At 47.6% G+C, this 15,061-nt stretch overlaps 1 protein-coding gene across 1 annotated transcript; it reads right to left on the reverse strand.

Moving 5' to 3' along the window:
• Positions 1 to 338: 338 nt before the first annotated feature.
• LOC123142890 (wall-associated receptor kinase 2) lies at positions 339 to 10,341 on the reverse strand. The gene is made up of 4 exons (XM_044561595.1): positions 9,356 to 10,341; positions 8,747 to 9,253; positions 5,738 to 5,890; positions 339 to 1,808 (listed from the first exon to the last, which is right to left on the reverse strand). The coding sequence occupies exons 1-4, from the start codon at positions 10,272 to 10,274 to the stop codon at positions 580 to 582; spliced, it is 2,808 nt and encodes a 935-aa protein (XP_044417530.1). The 5' UTR covers positions 10,275 to 10,341; the 3' UTR covers positions 339 to 579.
• Positions 10,342 to 15,061: the final 4,720 nt, after the last annotated feature.

The raw sequence follows: 15,061 nt of genomic DNA on the forward strand, positions 1-15,061 counted from the left end.
AACCCCAACAAGATTACAGAAGACGCCATACCTAACGACAAGAAACCACGCATTGCCCTCTCGCTCTAGGCAGTGGAGCCCAGATCTTGCGATGTGACAACAAAGACCGAGAACTGTGTCGTCTAAGCGGACACTTGTAAATGATAAGAGACATCCAAGGCCACCCCATGTTCCGACTTCTAAGTCATTTGAAATGTTAATATAAGAAACACAATGAACTACTTCTAAATTGGGCAACAGTCTGATCTTATTGGAGCCTCAACCAAGCAAGCCAACGGCAATGGAAGATGAAATTTATTGAAAACACTACAAATATAAAATTTTCTCCACCACCGCAACTCAAGTACAATGATGTACCTTAAGTTATTCATTACAAGCATAATCGTCACAAATAAGTGTAATGTAATTGTACACCATTGACATGAGCCACAAATAAATATTGCAAATATACAGAAGCGAGACTACATGATATCCTCTCGTCTAAAGTGAACTATGCAACATAATATGACTCCACAGAAAATAAATGGTAGTTCAAATGAATACAAGGATGGACGCGATTGTAGTATGGCACATATATACTTAGCGTGGTAAAGTGACCGATGATGAAAGTTCTTGTTCTAGACTGTAGCAACAAGAGATGCCTTTTGATGTTGAATTACCATCATTGACAACATCTGAATTACCAACCTTTATGCATAACAAAGGCTCAATCTCTTCATCACTAGCTGGGAGAATTTTGCATTTTCTTAGCCTCTTAGTTCTCATGAATTGCAACCTCATATCTGCTTCTTTCATGGTAGGTCTGTCTCTTCCTTTGAGTCTCAAGCATGCTTCCGCAAGTGAGCAAATATCATGAACCTCTTCTGGGTTTGCCTCTTTGACAACCTGAGGATCCATTATTTCCATGATAGCTCCCTCTTGCAATCCTTCCACGAAATAATGGGACAAGTTTTGTTTTGCACCTAGATCATTGATAAAAATTGGCTTTTTTCTTGTCAAAAGTTCCACAAGTATTACTCCAAAACTGTACACATCACTCTTTTCAGTTAGCTGCCCGGTATGGTAATACTCTGGATCTAGGTAACCAAATGTTCCTTGGACAATAGTCACCACATGAGTCTCATCCAGGGAAAGAGACCTTGAAGCACCAAAGTCAGAAACCTTTGAAGCGAAGCTGCTATCCAATAGTATGTTAGAAGATTTCACGTCTCTATGGAAAATTGGTATTGCAGCAGCCGAGTGCAGATAGGCAAGTGCCCCTGCTGCTTCTACTGCAATCCTGATGCGATCATCCCATGACAGCAAGCATTTGGCAGTAACATCAATGTGAAGAAGGTCATGCAATGTACCATTGGCTATGAACTCGTACACCAGCAAAGGCACCTCAGATTCGAGGCAACAACCAAATAGCTTTACCACATTGCGATGAATGATTTGAGATAAAATAGCGACCTCATTGATAAATTGGTCTATCTCAGTCTGCTCCACAATTTTGGATTTTTTAATAGCCACCACCTGTTGGTCAGATAGAATCCCTTTATAAACTGTACCATGTCCTCCACGACCAAGAACACGAGTGGCATCAAAGTTGTTGGTGGCCTTCTCTAGTTCCTCCAAGGAGAATATCTTTGTTTTGTTTGTGGCGCTTTCATCTGAGATCAGCTGCTCCAAGAGTAGGCCTTGATTTTTCTTGAAGTGTGCTCGCCGGATTCTCTTCTGGATGCCGTTCTTCCACTTGTTGATGAATATGGATACACAAAGTGCAATAAGTATGGAGCCTAGGCCACATCCAGTTCCAATTGCGATACCTACATTTAGTCATCGCTCTGTGAGTCACTCTATAATTGGTTAATTTTAATTGTAATGAGGATATTTTTCTAGCTACTCCCTCCATTCATTATTATAAGATGGTTTTTGTTGAGTATATTGATTCGTTAGGAAATATAAGATAGACTAAGATTTGTCCTGCCTTTTCTTGTACTCCAAGCTCGTCATTATACTCCTAAATATATTCCCATGAGGCTCAATCCCTCTCTCCCTTCTAACATTTTATCAGCCTAACAGATCCAAACCCTAGCCGCCGCCCGACGCTTCCACCCGCGCGCCACCCCCGGGAGATCGGCCTCCATGACTGCCGCGGGGGCTGCGCTGCCCGTACCTAGGGTTCATCCGCCGGTGGTGTTGACCGGCTGCTCTAGGGAGTCTTTTTCCTGAGCCCTTGCTTCGGATTTTTTCTCTCTCGTCGGTCGCTTTGATCGGCGTATTCTTTTTGGTCTTCCGATCTATGCTTGATCGGTTTGAGTCGCCCGCCGCCGCCGTTGACCCCCGTGCGCCTCTATTCCGACACCGGCGCAACCGACAGGCTTCTTCATCGACACGGCAGCCTCGCGTGACACGCGGTCCCTCATGGCCGTCGTCCGCGCGCCGACCCGCTCGTCGATCTACACCAGCCATCACCGCCCTCTCCGACCAGGACACCTGCATCTCCCGAACCCGACGGCCTCGTGCCATGCGGCCGCCCATCATAGCCACCGTACACGCGCCGGCCCGCCCATCAATCCACGCCACCCGCCACCGCCGTGTCTACATGGCGGCCCTGCGGTCTACCTCGTCGGCCTCGTCCCCGGCGGCGTCAGGCCCGTCGACTGTCTTAGCTCGGGCGCCGCGGCTACGTTGGTCGCTCAGGCCTTGCTGCCCGAGCGCCGGCGCTGCTTTGGTAGCCCGTGTGCTGGTCGCACGATGTCCCACGCCGTTAGGCATCGCCGGCTTCATCTCGGACTCCGCCGCCACCCCGCCTTCACCGAGCGGCGTCCCCGACCTCGCGCGCGATTGGCTTGATCACCTTCTCGCTGCCGTGATCCGCCTCATCTACGCCTCGCGACCGACCTGGCCCGTCGGTTGCTCGCGCCTCCGCAGGTCCCGTGAAGATCATCTCCGAGTTCAGTGTGCTCCTCCACCGATCGAGCAATGGGCTGCCGCTGCGTCGGCCCCGTCGGGCCGCAGCGCCGCCGCCCCGTCATTCTCGTTGCTACTACATCGACTCGTGCGTCGCCGCTGCGTCGCCCCTTTGGGCCGTAGTGCCGCGATATGCGGTCCCCGCCGCCGCCCCAAGGTGGTCCCCGCGGTTGCACCGACCCGCGCGTGGTCGCTGCGTCGCCCCTTTGGGCCGTAGCGCTGCGATACGAGGTCCCTGCCGCCGCCCCGCGGTCTTCCCGTCGTCGCCTCGACTCGCCTGCTGCCGTCGCGCCGCCCCTTCAGGCCGTGGTGCTGCGGCCCGCGGTCCACCACCGTCCCCGTGCGTCGACTTCCCATGGTATGCGCCACGCCGCCTCCCTTGGCGTGGGAACGCCACCGTCCGCGCCGGTCTTTGTCGCGTTGTTGGGTTCTCCTCGCCTACTTCGAGCACCGCCGCCGCACTCCTAACTTAGCCGCCGCCGCCGTCGCTCTTCTTCGGTCACGGCCGCTGCTACCCTCATAGCTCAGGGTCGACGTAGCGAGCGAGCTTTTCGGCCGCTCGTTACCCGCTAAGGACCGGACCGATCGGTCCTGGCCCGCTGAAGAAAAGGGGCAGTCCGGTCCCTGAATAACGGCCCAAAAAACTTTCGGTCCGGTCCGGATTTTGACCGAGCCAGCCGAGCAGGCCGAGAAGAAAACACAGTCGCCGCCGCTGCGTTAGTCGTCGTCGCAGCCACCGGCGACCCTCAGGTGAACCACCATGTCTCCGAGAACCACGGCATCAGCATCGTCCTCCCCGCGCAATGAATTAGTCAAGATCGCAACAAAGACAACGCACGCATCAAATTCGTCGCCGTTCTCGTGTCCCTGGCCACATGCAACCGTAAAGAGGGTGCGGCCTTCCTCCTGCGTGCGCACGCTATGGTCTCCTTGTGCCTCTCCCCGTGATGTTCGGTTGCGTCGGAGCACGGTGGCCATGGCGAGCTGTAGAAGGACACACGCTGCACATGCATATTCAGCACAGGAGTAATAAGGGAACCAGCAGACGATCGAGTTGCAAACGCACGCGCGCTACGAAGCAGTACAGGAGCACGGCAGTGAGTGTTAAACTCGTCGTGGTTCAGTTTCGTCAGAATCTTCGGTATTTTCAGTTTCGTCAGTGTTTTCAGAATCTGCAGTATTTTCAGTTTCGTCAGTATTTTCAGAATCTTCAGTATTTTTAGCAGCGGCACAAGCCCAGGACAACACTGGTTGCACGCGGGGGTGATCGTGGCTGCCCCGCCCGCACACAGAAAATCGTGGGCCGTTTTCCTTTCCTTTCTTTCCATCGAACAGAAAATAGAAATAACTAGACAAACGAGGTTCGATCCGTTAATTACGGCGTCATCCCACGACTGACTCCACGTAAAAATTGATCCTCTAATTACGGCGGTCCCATACGCGCAAAATCGTGTGCTCATGCATGCACTAAATTGCTTGCATGTAACGGAAAAACTGCGAAAGAATAAACATGCGCGCCCCGGCCGGCGCCACCGCGTCCTGCTGTTCCCATGTGTGAACCGTCGCCGTACTCGATCATGCAGTTGTCTCCATCGTGTCCAGAAGCTCGCCGGAGTCGTCTCTTGCCGCCGCCGTAGTCACGACCTCGCCACCGCGGCCGGTCCTGTCGGTCCGGCCCGAGCTTTACCTCTGCCGGTCCGGTCCAGGAAAAGAGGACCGCTGTGCTGCTCAGTCCGGTCCGGGCCGGTCCGGTCCCTGACCGAGCCGCCGTTCCGGACCGTGTCCACCCTGACCCGTAGCCACCGCCGCCGCCCGTCCACCCCCGTAGCCACCGCCGCCACCCGTCTACCCCCTTCGTCTTCGTCCAGCACCAGCACGACGTCAGCGTCGCCGTCATCTATCCCGACCACTTCGTCTACTCCGACCACTGATTGCGACATCGTCCCCGCACGATTGGCGCCGCAACCGTCATTGAGTCTTCTTCTCTGCTGGTCCTCCGACTCCTCGACATGGCGTACAGCTCGTGCAGGTCCCTTGTCTACGCATGCGCGGTCCTAGCAACACCGATGAGTGTCTTCATCCACGACGTGTCCCCGAGTCTGGCAAACCTGGTGCGGCGCTTCATCAACTTCGTCTTCGTCCGTCTACGCATGCCCGGTGCTGGCAACACCGGTGCGTGCCTTCGTTTACGACGTGTCCCCGGGCTTGGCAAACCCTGCCGCGACGCGTCGTCAACGTCTTCTTTCCGGCGCACCCCTACTTCGACACCACTGCGCCCATGCTAACTCGGCGCCTCTTTGCGCCTGTGGCGACTTCCTCGACACCGGCTACCCCGACTCAACATCGACCATGGCATTCTTCGCACGGCTACCTCAACCACGACTACACCACCCTACGCTCTCGGCTACTTTGACAAACGGTACAAAGGGCTACCGCCTTGCTTGATGGGGGTGTCCGCCGGCTTACCTTCGGATTCTTCTACAGTCTCACCGTCTGCGTCGCTACCGTTGTGACTGCGGGGGGATGTTGTGTATATTGATTCGTTAGAAAACATAAGATAGACTAGGATTTGTCCTGTCTTGTCTTGTACTCCAAGTTGGTCATTGTACTCCTATATATATGCCCATGAGGCTCAAGCAATACAACGAACGATTCCACCAATCCCTCTCTCCCTTCTAACAGTTTTGATTCTTCAGTGTGGGCTATATACGAACAAAAATGAGTGAACTGACACACGAAAACACATCTATATACATCTGTAAACGGAGGGAGTAGGATTTACCCAAACGAAGATTGTGTTCCTTTGTTGATGTAACACACTGCCTTTTTATGAGATTAAACTCTTTTCCATGAGGGCAACCCGTGCAGTTGTAGCTTCCAGGAAAATTTTGACATGTCCCATTGCAGTAGTTTGATTGTGCACATTCATCGATGTCTGTAGAAAACTTTCATTGGTTAGACCGGTAGAGAATGTATTACTACTTGCTAAAAATGCTAGATTCGTCTGGTATGATCTCGAAGTATGCATCGATTGATACTGCTTTAGGTTTGCGTGATGTTTTCATAAACTCGCAAGGGCCTCATCGTTAGTTTGCCGAACCTGTTAATTATTTATTTTTTTCTCATGTAGATTTTTTACTCATATTTACATCCTTTATTGCATAATACATTTCATTTTATACATTGATAAAATTCTAGAGGTATATCTTTGACCTTTATTTTGTAGATAAATATATGATTATGTTGCTAATAGAAGAAACAAGGGCTGGAAAATTATTTACAAAAAATCTAATGTTGTTGATTCTTGTTAATAACATATTTATCCAATCAGTCGTTGAGCCGCAAGGACATCGACTAAAGTTGAGATTCATCTTTTATATATATAAAAATTACATCTTCAAGCCGTCGGTTCTGGTAATCAATGGGCATTTATGTACTCCCCGTAAATGCATATTATTGGTGCCTATGATACACCCAACTATTTTCGTTTACATAACACCCTTGAAATATTGTGTATGCTTTTGATAGTACTAACTATGTACATAGATGAATATTTCCATTGGCTATATTTTTTTATAGGGCTCCAATCGAATATATATCAATTGTGTTCGATTAGCATTGGTGAATGTGGTAAGGACTACCATGATTTAAAGCAGGCGTAACATGAACTTTTCATTTATAGTTCAATTAATAAATAACACGTGAGTGTAAAACCAATTGTGCAGGATCTATATAAGTGTAGTTATGATGATCTATTGGCTATGATTTTTTTAGATACGGAGATCTACTATTAAGATATGATTAGATACAGCCATGAAGATCCAGCTTATGTCATTTGTGTAGGTATGACTAGGTGTAGTACTATGAAGATCTAACAGAGTTGATTAGGTGTAGTACTATGCATATTTAACGGAATATAGATCTAATGGTTACGATCTGTTTATGTAAATTATTAATATAGGATGCAATATGTTTAGATAAGATTATGAAAATATAACGGGTGTGATCTTTTTCATGTGGATCTAACAGTTTTTTCTTTTGAAAAGGAGGATGACCCTCGGTCTCTGGCTCGATCCATGCATACATTCACGAGAACCCGGACAAAGAAGTACATTCATCAACCAAAAGCAACCATCCTTGCAATCTTAATTAGTACACCTACAAGCTTGATGATGTGACCTGATCACGTGTCAACACAAACCATCTAATCCGGTGGCCTCACTAAGCCGCCCGCCGGCAATCCAAGAGCATCAACCGGTCTAGTAGACACTCAACATGCATCGCATGCACACGCTCTAGAATTAGATGCCGCCACCTTCCACCATCCCACCTTCAGGAGGGACCAACGCATTCATCTTGCCAGGCCATACTGCTATTGACGCCAACGCAACGCCGGAGAGTGCCACCACCTACCCATGTCCGTCAACACGCGACCTTTGAAGAAGCTCCGCAGCGCCAGGCCGTCGAGACCCGTCGTCATAGCCGCGAAAGAAGGAACACCACTCCTCCTCTTGTCCCGCTAGCCAGCACCAGCTCCAAGATGATGCCCCCATGAGGGAGGACGGCCTCGAAGGCCTCGCCATCGTCCTACTCGGGAATCCCCGATCTAGAGTTTCACTCGGAGGTGGCGATGGCTGAAACCGACGAGGCCTATGACAAGGTGACGAAACCAAAGTCACCGCCATCGTCCACCATGACCGATGTCGACCTGGTTTTAACGGGCAATCGCGCCATCCTGACCCTGCGCGCATGCTAGATCCGTGCGAACCACACCGTGAAAACGAACGCAGCAGTCAGAACGGCCGGTAGAGGGCATCCAGCATTCCTCACCGCCCCCTCCACGCGCCGCAGGACGGCTAAAAACCATGTCGCGATGTGATCTGGACGGTTGCTAGTGTAGAAGTGCATGGTCTAGCCAATGCAACCAAAAGACCGATCTGATGGAAGAGACTAGGCAGCACATTATACGTCAACACTCCCCCTCACTTGTGGCTCCCTCAGGCCTAAACATGGACCGAAAGTGGGCTCAATTTAATTGCACCAGCCGGGTCTTGAACTCGAGACCTCTTGGCTCAGATACCATGTAGAAGTGCATGCTCTAGCCAATGCAATCAAAAGACCGATCTGATGGAAGAGACTAGGCAGCACATTATACGTCAACAGCTAGATGCACGGCTGCCGCCACCAGCCATCGTAAAGCTAGGCTGCCAGACGAAGTGCACATCCTGCTGGCCATGGAAGCGAAGGCCAAGGACGCTGACCAGACCGCCGCCGCGCTCAAGATCGGACCATCCCAGAGCGAGCACCACCACCAGGTTTCACCGGCGCCAGGACAAGTGTCGCCACGCCCGTCACCCAGCGCAGCGCCCGTCCCATTAGATCTGACCTGTGTGAGGGGATAAAGAAGACCCCGCCACCGCCTGTGCAGACTGGGCTTGTCCAGTCCGCACTCTCAGCCGCTAGCGAGGGTGTGGGGAGAGGGAGAAGGGTTCCCTGGCAGTGGCGGTAGGTTTCTCCTCCCGGTCGCCTGTAGGAGCGACCCGGGAGGGAGGGTCACATGACCCACTATATCTCACATGTGGATCTAACTGTTGTGATCAGCATATTAATGTTCTACTTTTTGCGGGAATTTTTAATAGTCTCGCTAATTTTCTTCCATATTGTGCTTTTAGTACATAATTTTTAGATATATCGATAGATTTTTTGAACATTTGTAGGTATGAGAAGAACACTAGTGCCCCCCGAAAAAAGAACATTAGTGCACAATGATGGGTGATGAGGAGGGTCAGACCTTCGCAGCCATCCTTGACGTACGGATTTCCTTGAAAGCCTGTCGAACAGTTGCAACGATAGCCCATAAATATTTCCCCGTGGGTGACGTTTAGGCACTTGCTGTGGGAACTGCGGCATGCATACATAGTATCCTCCTTTTTAGCCGCTTGGCAAGTTAAATTGGCAACCGCCCACTTTATAACAAAGTGATCGAACTCCATAGAGAAATCAAATTGAGCTTCCACAGGTGTCTCTTCTACATATCCATTGTCAGTCTGGATTTCTATCCGCTCTTTCGCATGATTTCCGTCCACCATGTTGCTAACTGTCAGAGTCCCATCTTCCACGGATACATGAGTCACATGATATTGTACATTTTCTGAGAAAGAAACTGTGAGATTACCAGATGTACAATTCAGATGAAATTTTTTGTTGGCAAAGCACCCTTCTTCGAGCCCAAATGGGAAGGGAACAGTAATGCGTCCACATGATGTGGGGCAGTGTTCTTTGGGCTTGGGGTTATAATCTGCTTCACAGTAGATAGACACAAATAGTAAGACCAAGAGGATGAAGGCTAAATAGAAGGGAGTTTTAAATCATTATGGAGAAAAAGTAGGGATGGAAGCACCTTCCATGCATCCATCTAAAATGTAAGGGTTGCCTTCTTCATAAGAAGAGCAGTAACACCCGTAACCACCAGATGAGGAATTCTGGCAACTGCTACCGTTGCTACAGGCATAGCTTGCATTCTTCATTTGTGCACTTTGACAGCTTGGTTGGTCCATGATGTTAACACTAAGAGCTGCGCCATAAATATTGCTTGCATTTGTCCAACTTGAGAATAGAGTGGTTGTATTAGTGTTGTCACTATCATCATCTCTGTAATGATAATCAGGTGACACGAAAGCCATGATGCCAGGGTGCAACCAATCTGATTGCGTTGCAGTAGTATTAGTGCTGACAAGTTTTGCCCGAAAACCGGGCAGGTCCCTTGTTAACGGGATGAGGCAGCAGCCTCTTCCATTACAAGGCCCTCCAGTTGGTACCTTTTCGCCGGCGCATCTACTCATACAAGAACCAACCATGTCTCCCGTACCATACTCGAACATGGTGACGTCAAAATCACAACCAATTACGAACAGAGTATTATAACTAGCGATAGTAATACCTTTTCCAGGGGCCTCCCATGACATGTCGTAGGTATTTGTACCTGGACTCGTTGTACGGTTGAAGAATATAGGGGTGATAACTATGCCGTAGCTGGAGTACATGCGAGTGATCTGGACAGTGCTGCTACCTAAGAAGAGCTTGGGATGCTTGGTGGAGTGGTTGCAGGTGAGATCAAAGCCTTGACGGAAGCAGCGGGGCCCTATACCAAAGGGATAGGTGAAGTCGATGTCCCCGCACCCCGTGATGCAGTGAGCCAAGGAGTCATTGGAAGGGATCTTCAGGATCCCTCCGGCGGCTCCATGGACCGCAGCCGATGCTTGCGGCGGAGCTGCCGAGAACATCAGCACAAAAGACATGGCGATGAGTACCTTGCTCATCGTTGCGGTGCGCCAGTAGGCTGGTCTGTCTGGTGTTTAGTGTTGGTGTTGGGGTTAGGTGTTTGGCTTGGCGCAATTTGTAGACTGTATAAAGGCGACCCCAGGTACGAGTCGTCTATAGTGTCCATCAAAACAGTAAATGTAGCTAGGAATTCCAGGGCCACTGCTTGCTGCTTGCTGCTTGCTGATAGCCACATAAAAACAGATGTGATGATCGTTGCTAACGCCAACATGACTCGCCTATGGCCACTGCTGGCTGCTTGCTGATAGCCACATGAAAACGCAGTCTCGATGTCAAGTGAAAAATCTGCAAGACTGCCAACTTGTTTTTTTTTTGACCCAACACCGTAGAACAATTGTTCTATGATAAATATATTAAAATAAATATAATACAAAATATTACAAATCCCCAAAGGGATGAACTTCAGCTAAGAAGCTAGCCAATGCCTGCTCTGACTGCCAACTTGTGAATTGCCACATGTACTCGATAGTAAACGTTTCTCTACCTGGCCAGTGGTTGTCTAATCCAGGAAACGTACTGTAGGAGTAGCTTCCTATCCTAGATGATCATGATTAATTAGAATTGTCATCTCAATTGCTACAATTTTTATTTTTATTTTTTGTAAAAAAAACAGGTGCTACAACTGCCTTAGTTCTAGTGTTTTTTCTTTTCTTTTCTTGCTATGAGTCCTAGTTCTAGTTTGAAATGGCGAGAGTACAAGTTTAAGTGTGATGATAACGTATGCGGTCGGTCGTGCATGCTTGCTTGCCGTGTGCGTGCTGCAACTGCAGTACTAATAGTCCAGTCATGTCTACATCTCAATTTTTTCATTTCCCAAAAATGATGTGGTCTTTTCCATATGCGTCACCATTAATTCAACCAGCAGCAACACGGCATGCAATTTGGCAATGACCATCGAAATCATGAAGAGTTTCCAAGGGAGAATGTCGACCATACCTTGGTCAGCAAAGACTGTTACCATCGTGGACTGTTACCATGCGGTTATTCCTTACGAGGGATTAAAATCATTCACCTCGCTCACGAAAGAACAAAAGAGAGAAATATTTATCTTTATCTTCAGAAGACAAGTTAATAATAGAGGAGCATTGCATAGGTGGGACCTTATAATAGATCTTATAAGAGAAAATTTTGGTTTTGGTCTTTCAAGTTCCCAAAATTATAGACTTGGTCCCTCAAGATTTTTTGGTATACATTTGGTCCTTCAAGTCTCAAAACCGGATAAGTTTTGTCCAAAAATTCCAGATTCTTTTGAATTTGTTTATGAATTTTTCGATTTACTGTTCATTGGTCGCACATGTCCAACACTGGTCAAAATCTGGTTTTGGTCTACCAAAAAACCTTTAGAGACCAAGTCTATATTTTTGGGGAACTTGAGGGACCAAAACATACTTTTCTCTTTTCATAATTAAGCGAGCTGCTTCGACCTTCTACGAGTATTTGTATTTGTTTTAAGCTTGCACTACAGGTTATATATATTTTTATGATGCTTCGCTACTTGTATTATGTCACAACGTGCAGCCGAACATCTTACAAAATGCAGTGGTGACTCGGTCAAACATTTGCTATACTGAATTATTTGGGGGTGGACTGAGTTGTTGCTGTAACTAGATAACTCCCGGCGCGTTGCTGCGCGAATTTGTTGTAACAAATTTATCGAGAATAATATTAGAATATATGTGAATAATACACCTTCACATCCTCGTCATATATGAACTTCAGCGGATGAGTGGTGGAGCGCGAACATCCCAACAATGGTGTAAACAATCCCAAGGATTTACAATTTTACTCATCATTCCTAATTTTCTTGATGTATATTGTTCTATATATCTGCATCATACATATGTACTGAAAAAATTAACGGGTGTACATTTGTACAACCAAGTCTGTCTGCATCGATTTAGCGGATCTAGTAGTAAATTGACATGGTTTGATGGTATAGTGCCTTGTGGCCTTCTGACTTCGGCGTAATAATTTGTTGCTTAAAAATGATAAAAAATAGGATACTCTTTTGGATACATTCTGTCCAAAATAAGTAATTCAAAAGAAATACTTTTTATGCAGATACTCCAAAAGTATCTCTTCTAAATTAAGAGTATAAACTACCCAAGGGAGACATTTTATATTCATGCAGATACATGCAGTTGTGATTTGAGAGTGTTCTTGACTACAATTGAGGTTATTTTTTGTGGGTGACCACAATTGAAGTTGATCAACCTAGTGATCACTAATCCATGATTTAAGCAACAATACAACTAATTTTAGGAAGAAAGGCAGAGTAGTTCATGAGATTCTTGCATGTGTTTAACACTGTCCTGCATGTGGCAAAAATACAACGTAATTGTAAAGGTTAAACTTGTATAGTCAGCCTAGCTGTGAGAAATGAAACATGAGACTGAAGGACTAATAGGATGGCTCGAAGAATTTCCAGCTCTATCCTTCTTTGCAAATCATACTTGTGCGATGGCGGAAAGCGTGGTACCTCTACTCGAGGGGACGCCGTACATGTTTATAGGCAGGGGCGCACCTCCCTAATAGCGCATACAGTTGAGATACGATTACATCTTGGAGAGGAAGCTAGATAGAGATAAGATTACAATGAGAAGATAAACTCTAGCTAACAACCTACCAAGTACATAAGATATGGTGCGGCAGCCTCCTTGTCACGTACGTATCAATATGTTGTTTGACACCCACCCTTAATCACAACTTCATCAAGTTGAGATTATACTTGAAGTTCTCAAAGCTTCGTATGTGCAAGGCTTTTGTAAACCCATCTGCAATCTGGTCCTTGGAATGTATGAACCGAATGTCTAGGAGCTTATTAGCAACTCTCTCTCTGACAAAATGAAAGTCTATCTCAATATGTTTTGTTCTTGCATGAAAGACTGGATTTGCTGAGAGATAAGTTGCACCCAAGTTATCACACCACAGACATGGAGCTTGAGTAGATTTCACACCAAGCTCCTGAAGAATGGATTGTACCCATATAATTCCTGCCATAGCATTGGCCAGTGCCTTGTACTCTGCCACTGTACTGGACCTGGAAACAGTAGCTTGCTTTCTGGCACACCAAGAGATCAAATTAGGTCAAAGAAATACTACAAAGCCACCAGTAGAGCGTCTATCATCCAAACATCCTGCCCAATCTGAGTCAGAGAAGGCACTAACAAGAGTGGAAGATGACTTGCTAAAATTAAGACCAATGCTCATAGTATCTTTCACATATCTGACTATACGTTTGCGGCAGTCAAATGAACTATGGTTGGCGCATGAAGGAATTGACACACTTTGTTGACAGCAAAAGAAATATCAGGTCGTGTGAGTGTCAAATATTGAAGTGCACCCACAAGACTTCTGTACCTTGTGTTGTCTTCTCAACTCAAAAGTGTTCCTTCTGTGAGAGACAATTTTTCTGTATTAGACAAAGGAGTAGTGGTAGGTTTACAACCTTGCAACCCAGCTTTTCTTACCAAATCATTTGCATATTTTTCCTGGGAGAGATGAAGTCCACCCTTGTGCTTGTTTACTTCAATCCCTAGGAAATAGTGCAAATCTCCAAGGTCCTTTAGGGCAAACTCGGTGCTTAAGTCCTTCAACAGTCATGTTATTACCTCATCAGATGAACTTGTGACAATGATATCATCAACATATATAAGAAGAAATATTGATGTATGGGACTTATTGTAAATAAACAATGACGTGTCAGACTTTGAAGGAACAAAGCCAAGCATCTGCATCTTTTTACTGAGACGAGAATACCATGCCCTAGGAGCCTGTTTCAATCCATACAATGCTTTATCAAGCTTGCATACATGAGAGGGTGCATGTTTGTTTTCAAACCCAGGAGGTTGTTTCATGTAAACCTCCTCTTCCAGAACACCATGAAAAAACGCGTTCTGTACGTCTAACTATCGAAGACTCCATCCTCTGGAAATAGCAATAGACAAAACAAGACGGATGGTGGCAGCTTTTACAACTAGACTAAAGGTGCCCTCATAGTCTATGCCATACCGTTGTTTAAAGCCTTTAGCAACTAGCCTTGCCTTGTAACGATCAACTGTTCCATCAGACTTCCTTTTGATCCTAAAAACCCAGTTGCAGTCAATAAGATTTTTACCTTGTCTTGGAGGAACCAAATGCCATGTTTTATTTTTCTGTAGTGCCACATATTCCTCATATATTGCCTTTCTCCACTTCTCATCACCAAGGGCCTCCTCAAGTGTGTTGGGCTCACCTGTAGAACAGATCATACCGTATTTGGTTATGTGCTTGTAATTAACTGGCTTATTTACCCCTGATTGTAGTCGTGTACGGCGCTGCTGTGCAACAGTATTGTTTTGCGCCACAGAGGATCCCATGGGTGAATCAGGAACCGGAATCTGCACCCGATCCGAGGCTGATCCGCCTGCACCAGCAGTTTTGGCAGGGTCCGCTACTGGCTGATCTTCTGTGACAGGCGGCTGTTGTGTGAGAGGGGAAGCCGGCGCAGAAGATCCCATCTGACCCACCGACACGGGCCGACAGGATCCTGCGCCTGCTGCATCTGGTCCCGCGCCAGCCGGTCGCACCGCATCACGCCGCTTGTAGACAGCCGGCTGGCTCCCGAACCGCGAGCCGATTGGGCCAGCGGCAACCTGGCGCGTGGTAGCTTCTGATTCGCGCGGGCTGGTGAAGCCGCCACTGCCAATCACAGCTGGCCGTGTGGCCGACGCGGAGACGGGCGCCTCTGGCGCGCCTGACGCAGCACCGGGCGCTGTCGCTGCTG

The sequence above is a fragment of the Triticum aestivum genome, chromosome 6D (assembly GCF_018294505.1).
Source record: "Triticum aestivum cultivar Chinese Spring chromosome 6D, IWGSC CS RefSeq v2.1, whole genome shotgun sequence".
In the NCBI taxonomy this organism is placed as follows: domain Eukaryota; kingdom Viridiplantae; phylum Streptophyta; class Magnoliopsida; order Poales; family Poaceae; genus Triticum; species Triticum aestivum.

Bases quoted from the DNA above. Each gene is read 5' to 3' on its own strand.
- LOC123142890 (XM_044561595.1), bottom strand. From the start codon at position 10,274: ATGAGCAAGGTACTCATCGCCATGTCTTTTGTGCTGATGTTCTCGGCA. The intron at 9,254-9,355 runs GTGCTTCCATCC...ACTGTGAAGCAG, and splicing joins TTTAGATGGATGCATGGAAG to ATTATAACCCCAAGCCCAAA. The intron at 1,809-5,737 runs GTAAATCCTACT...GACTAAATGTAG, and splicing joins GGAACACAATCTTCGTTTGG to GTATCGCAATTGGAACTGGA.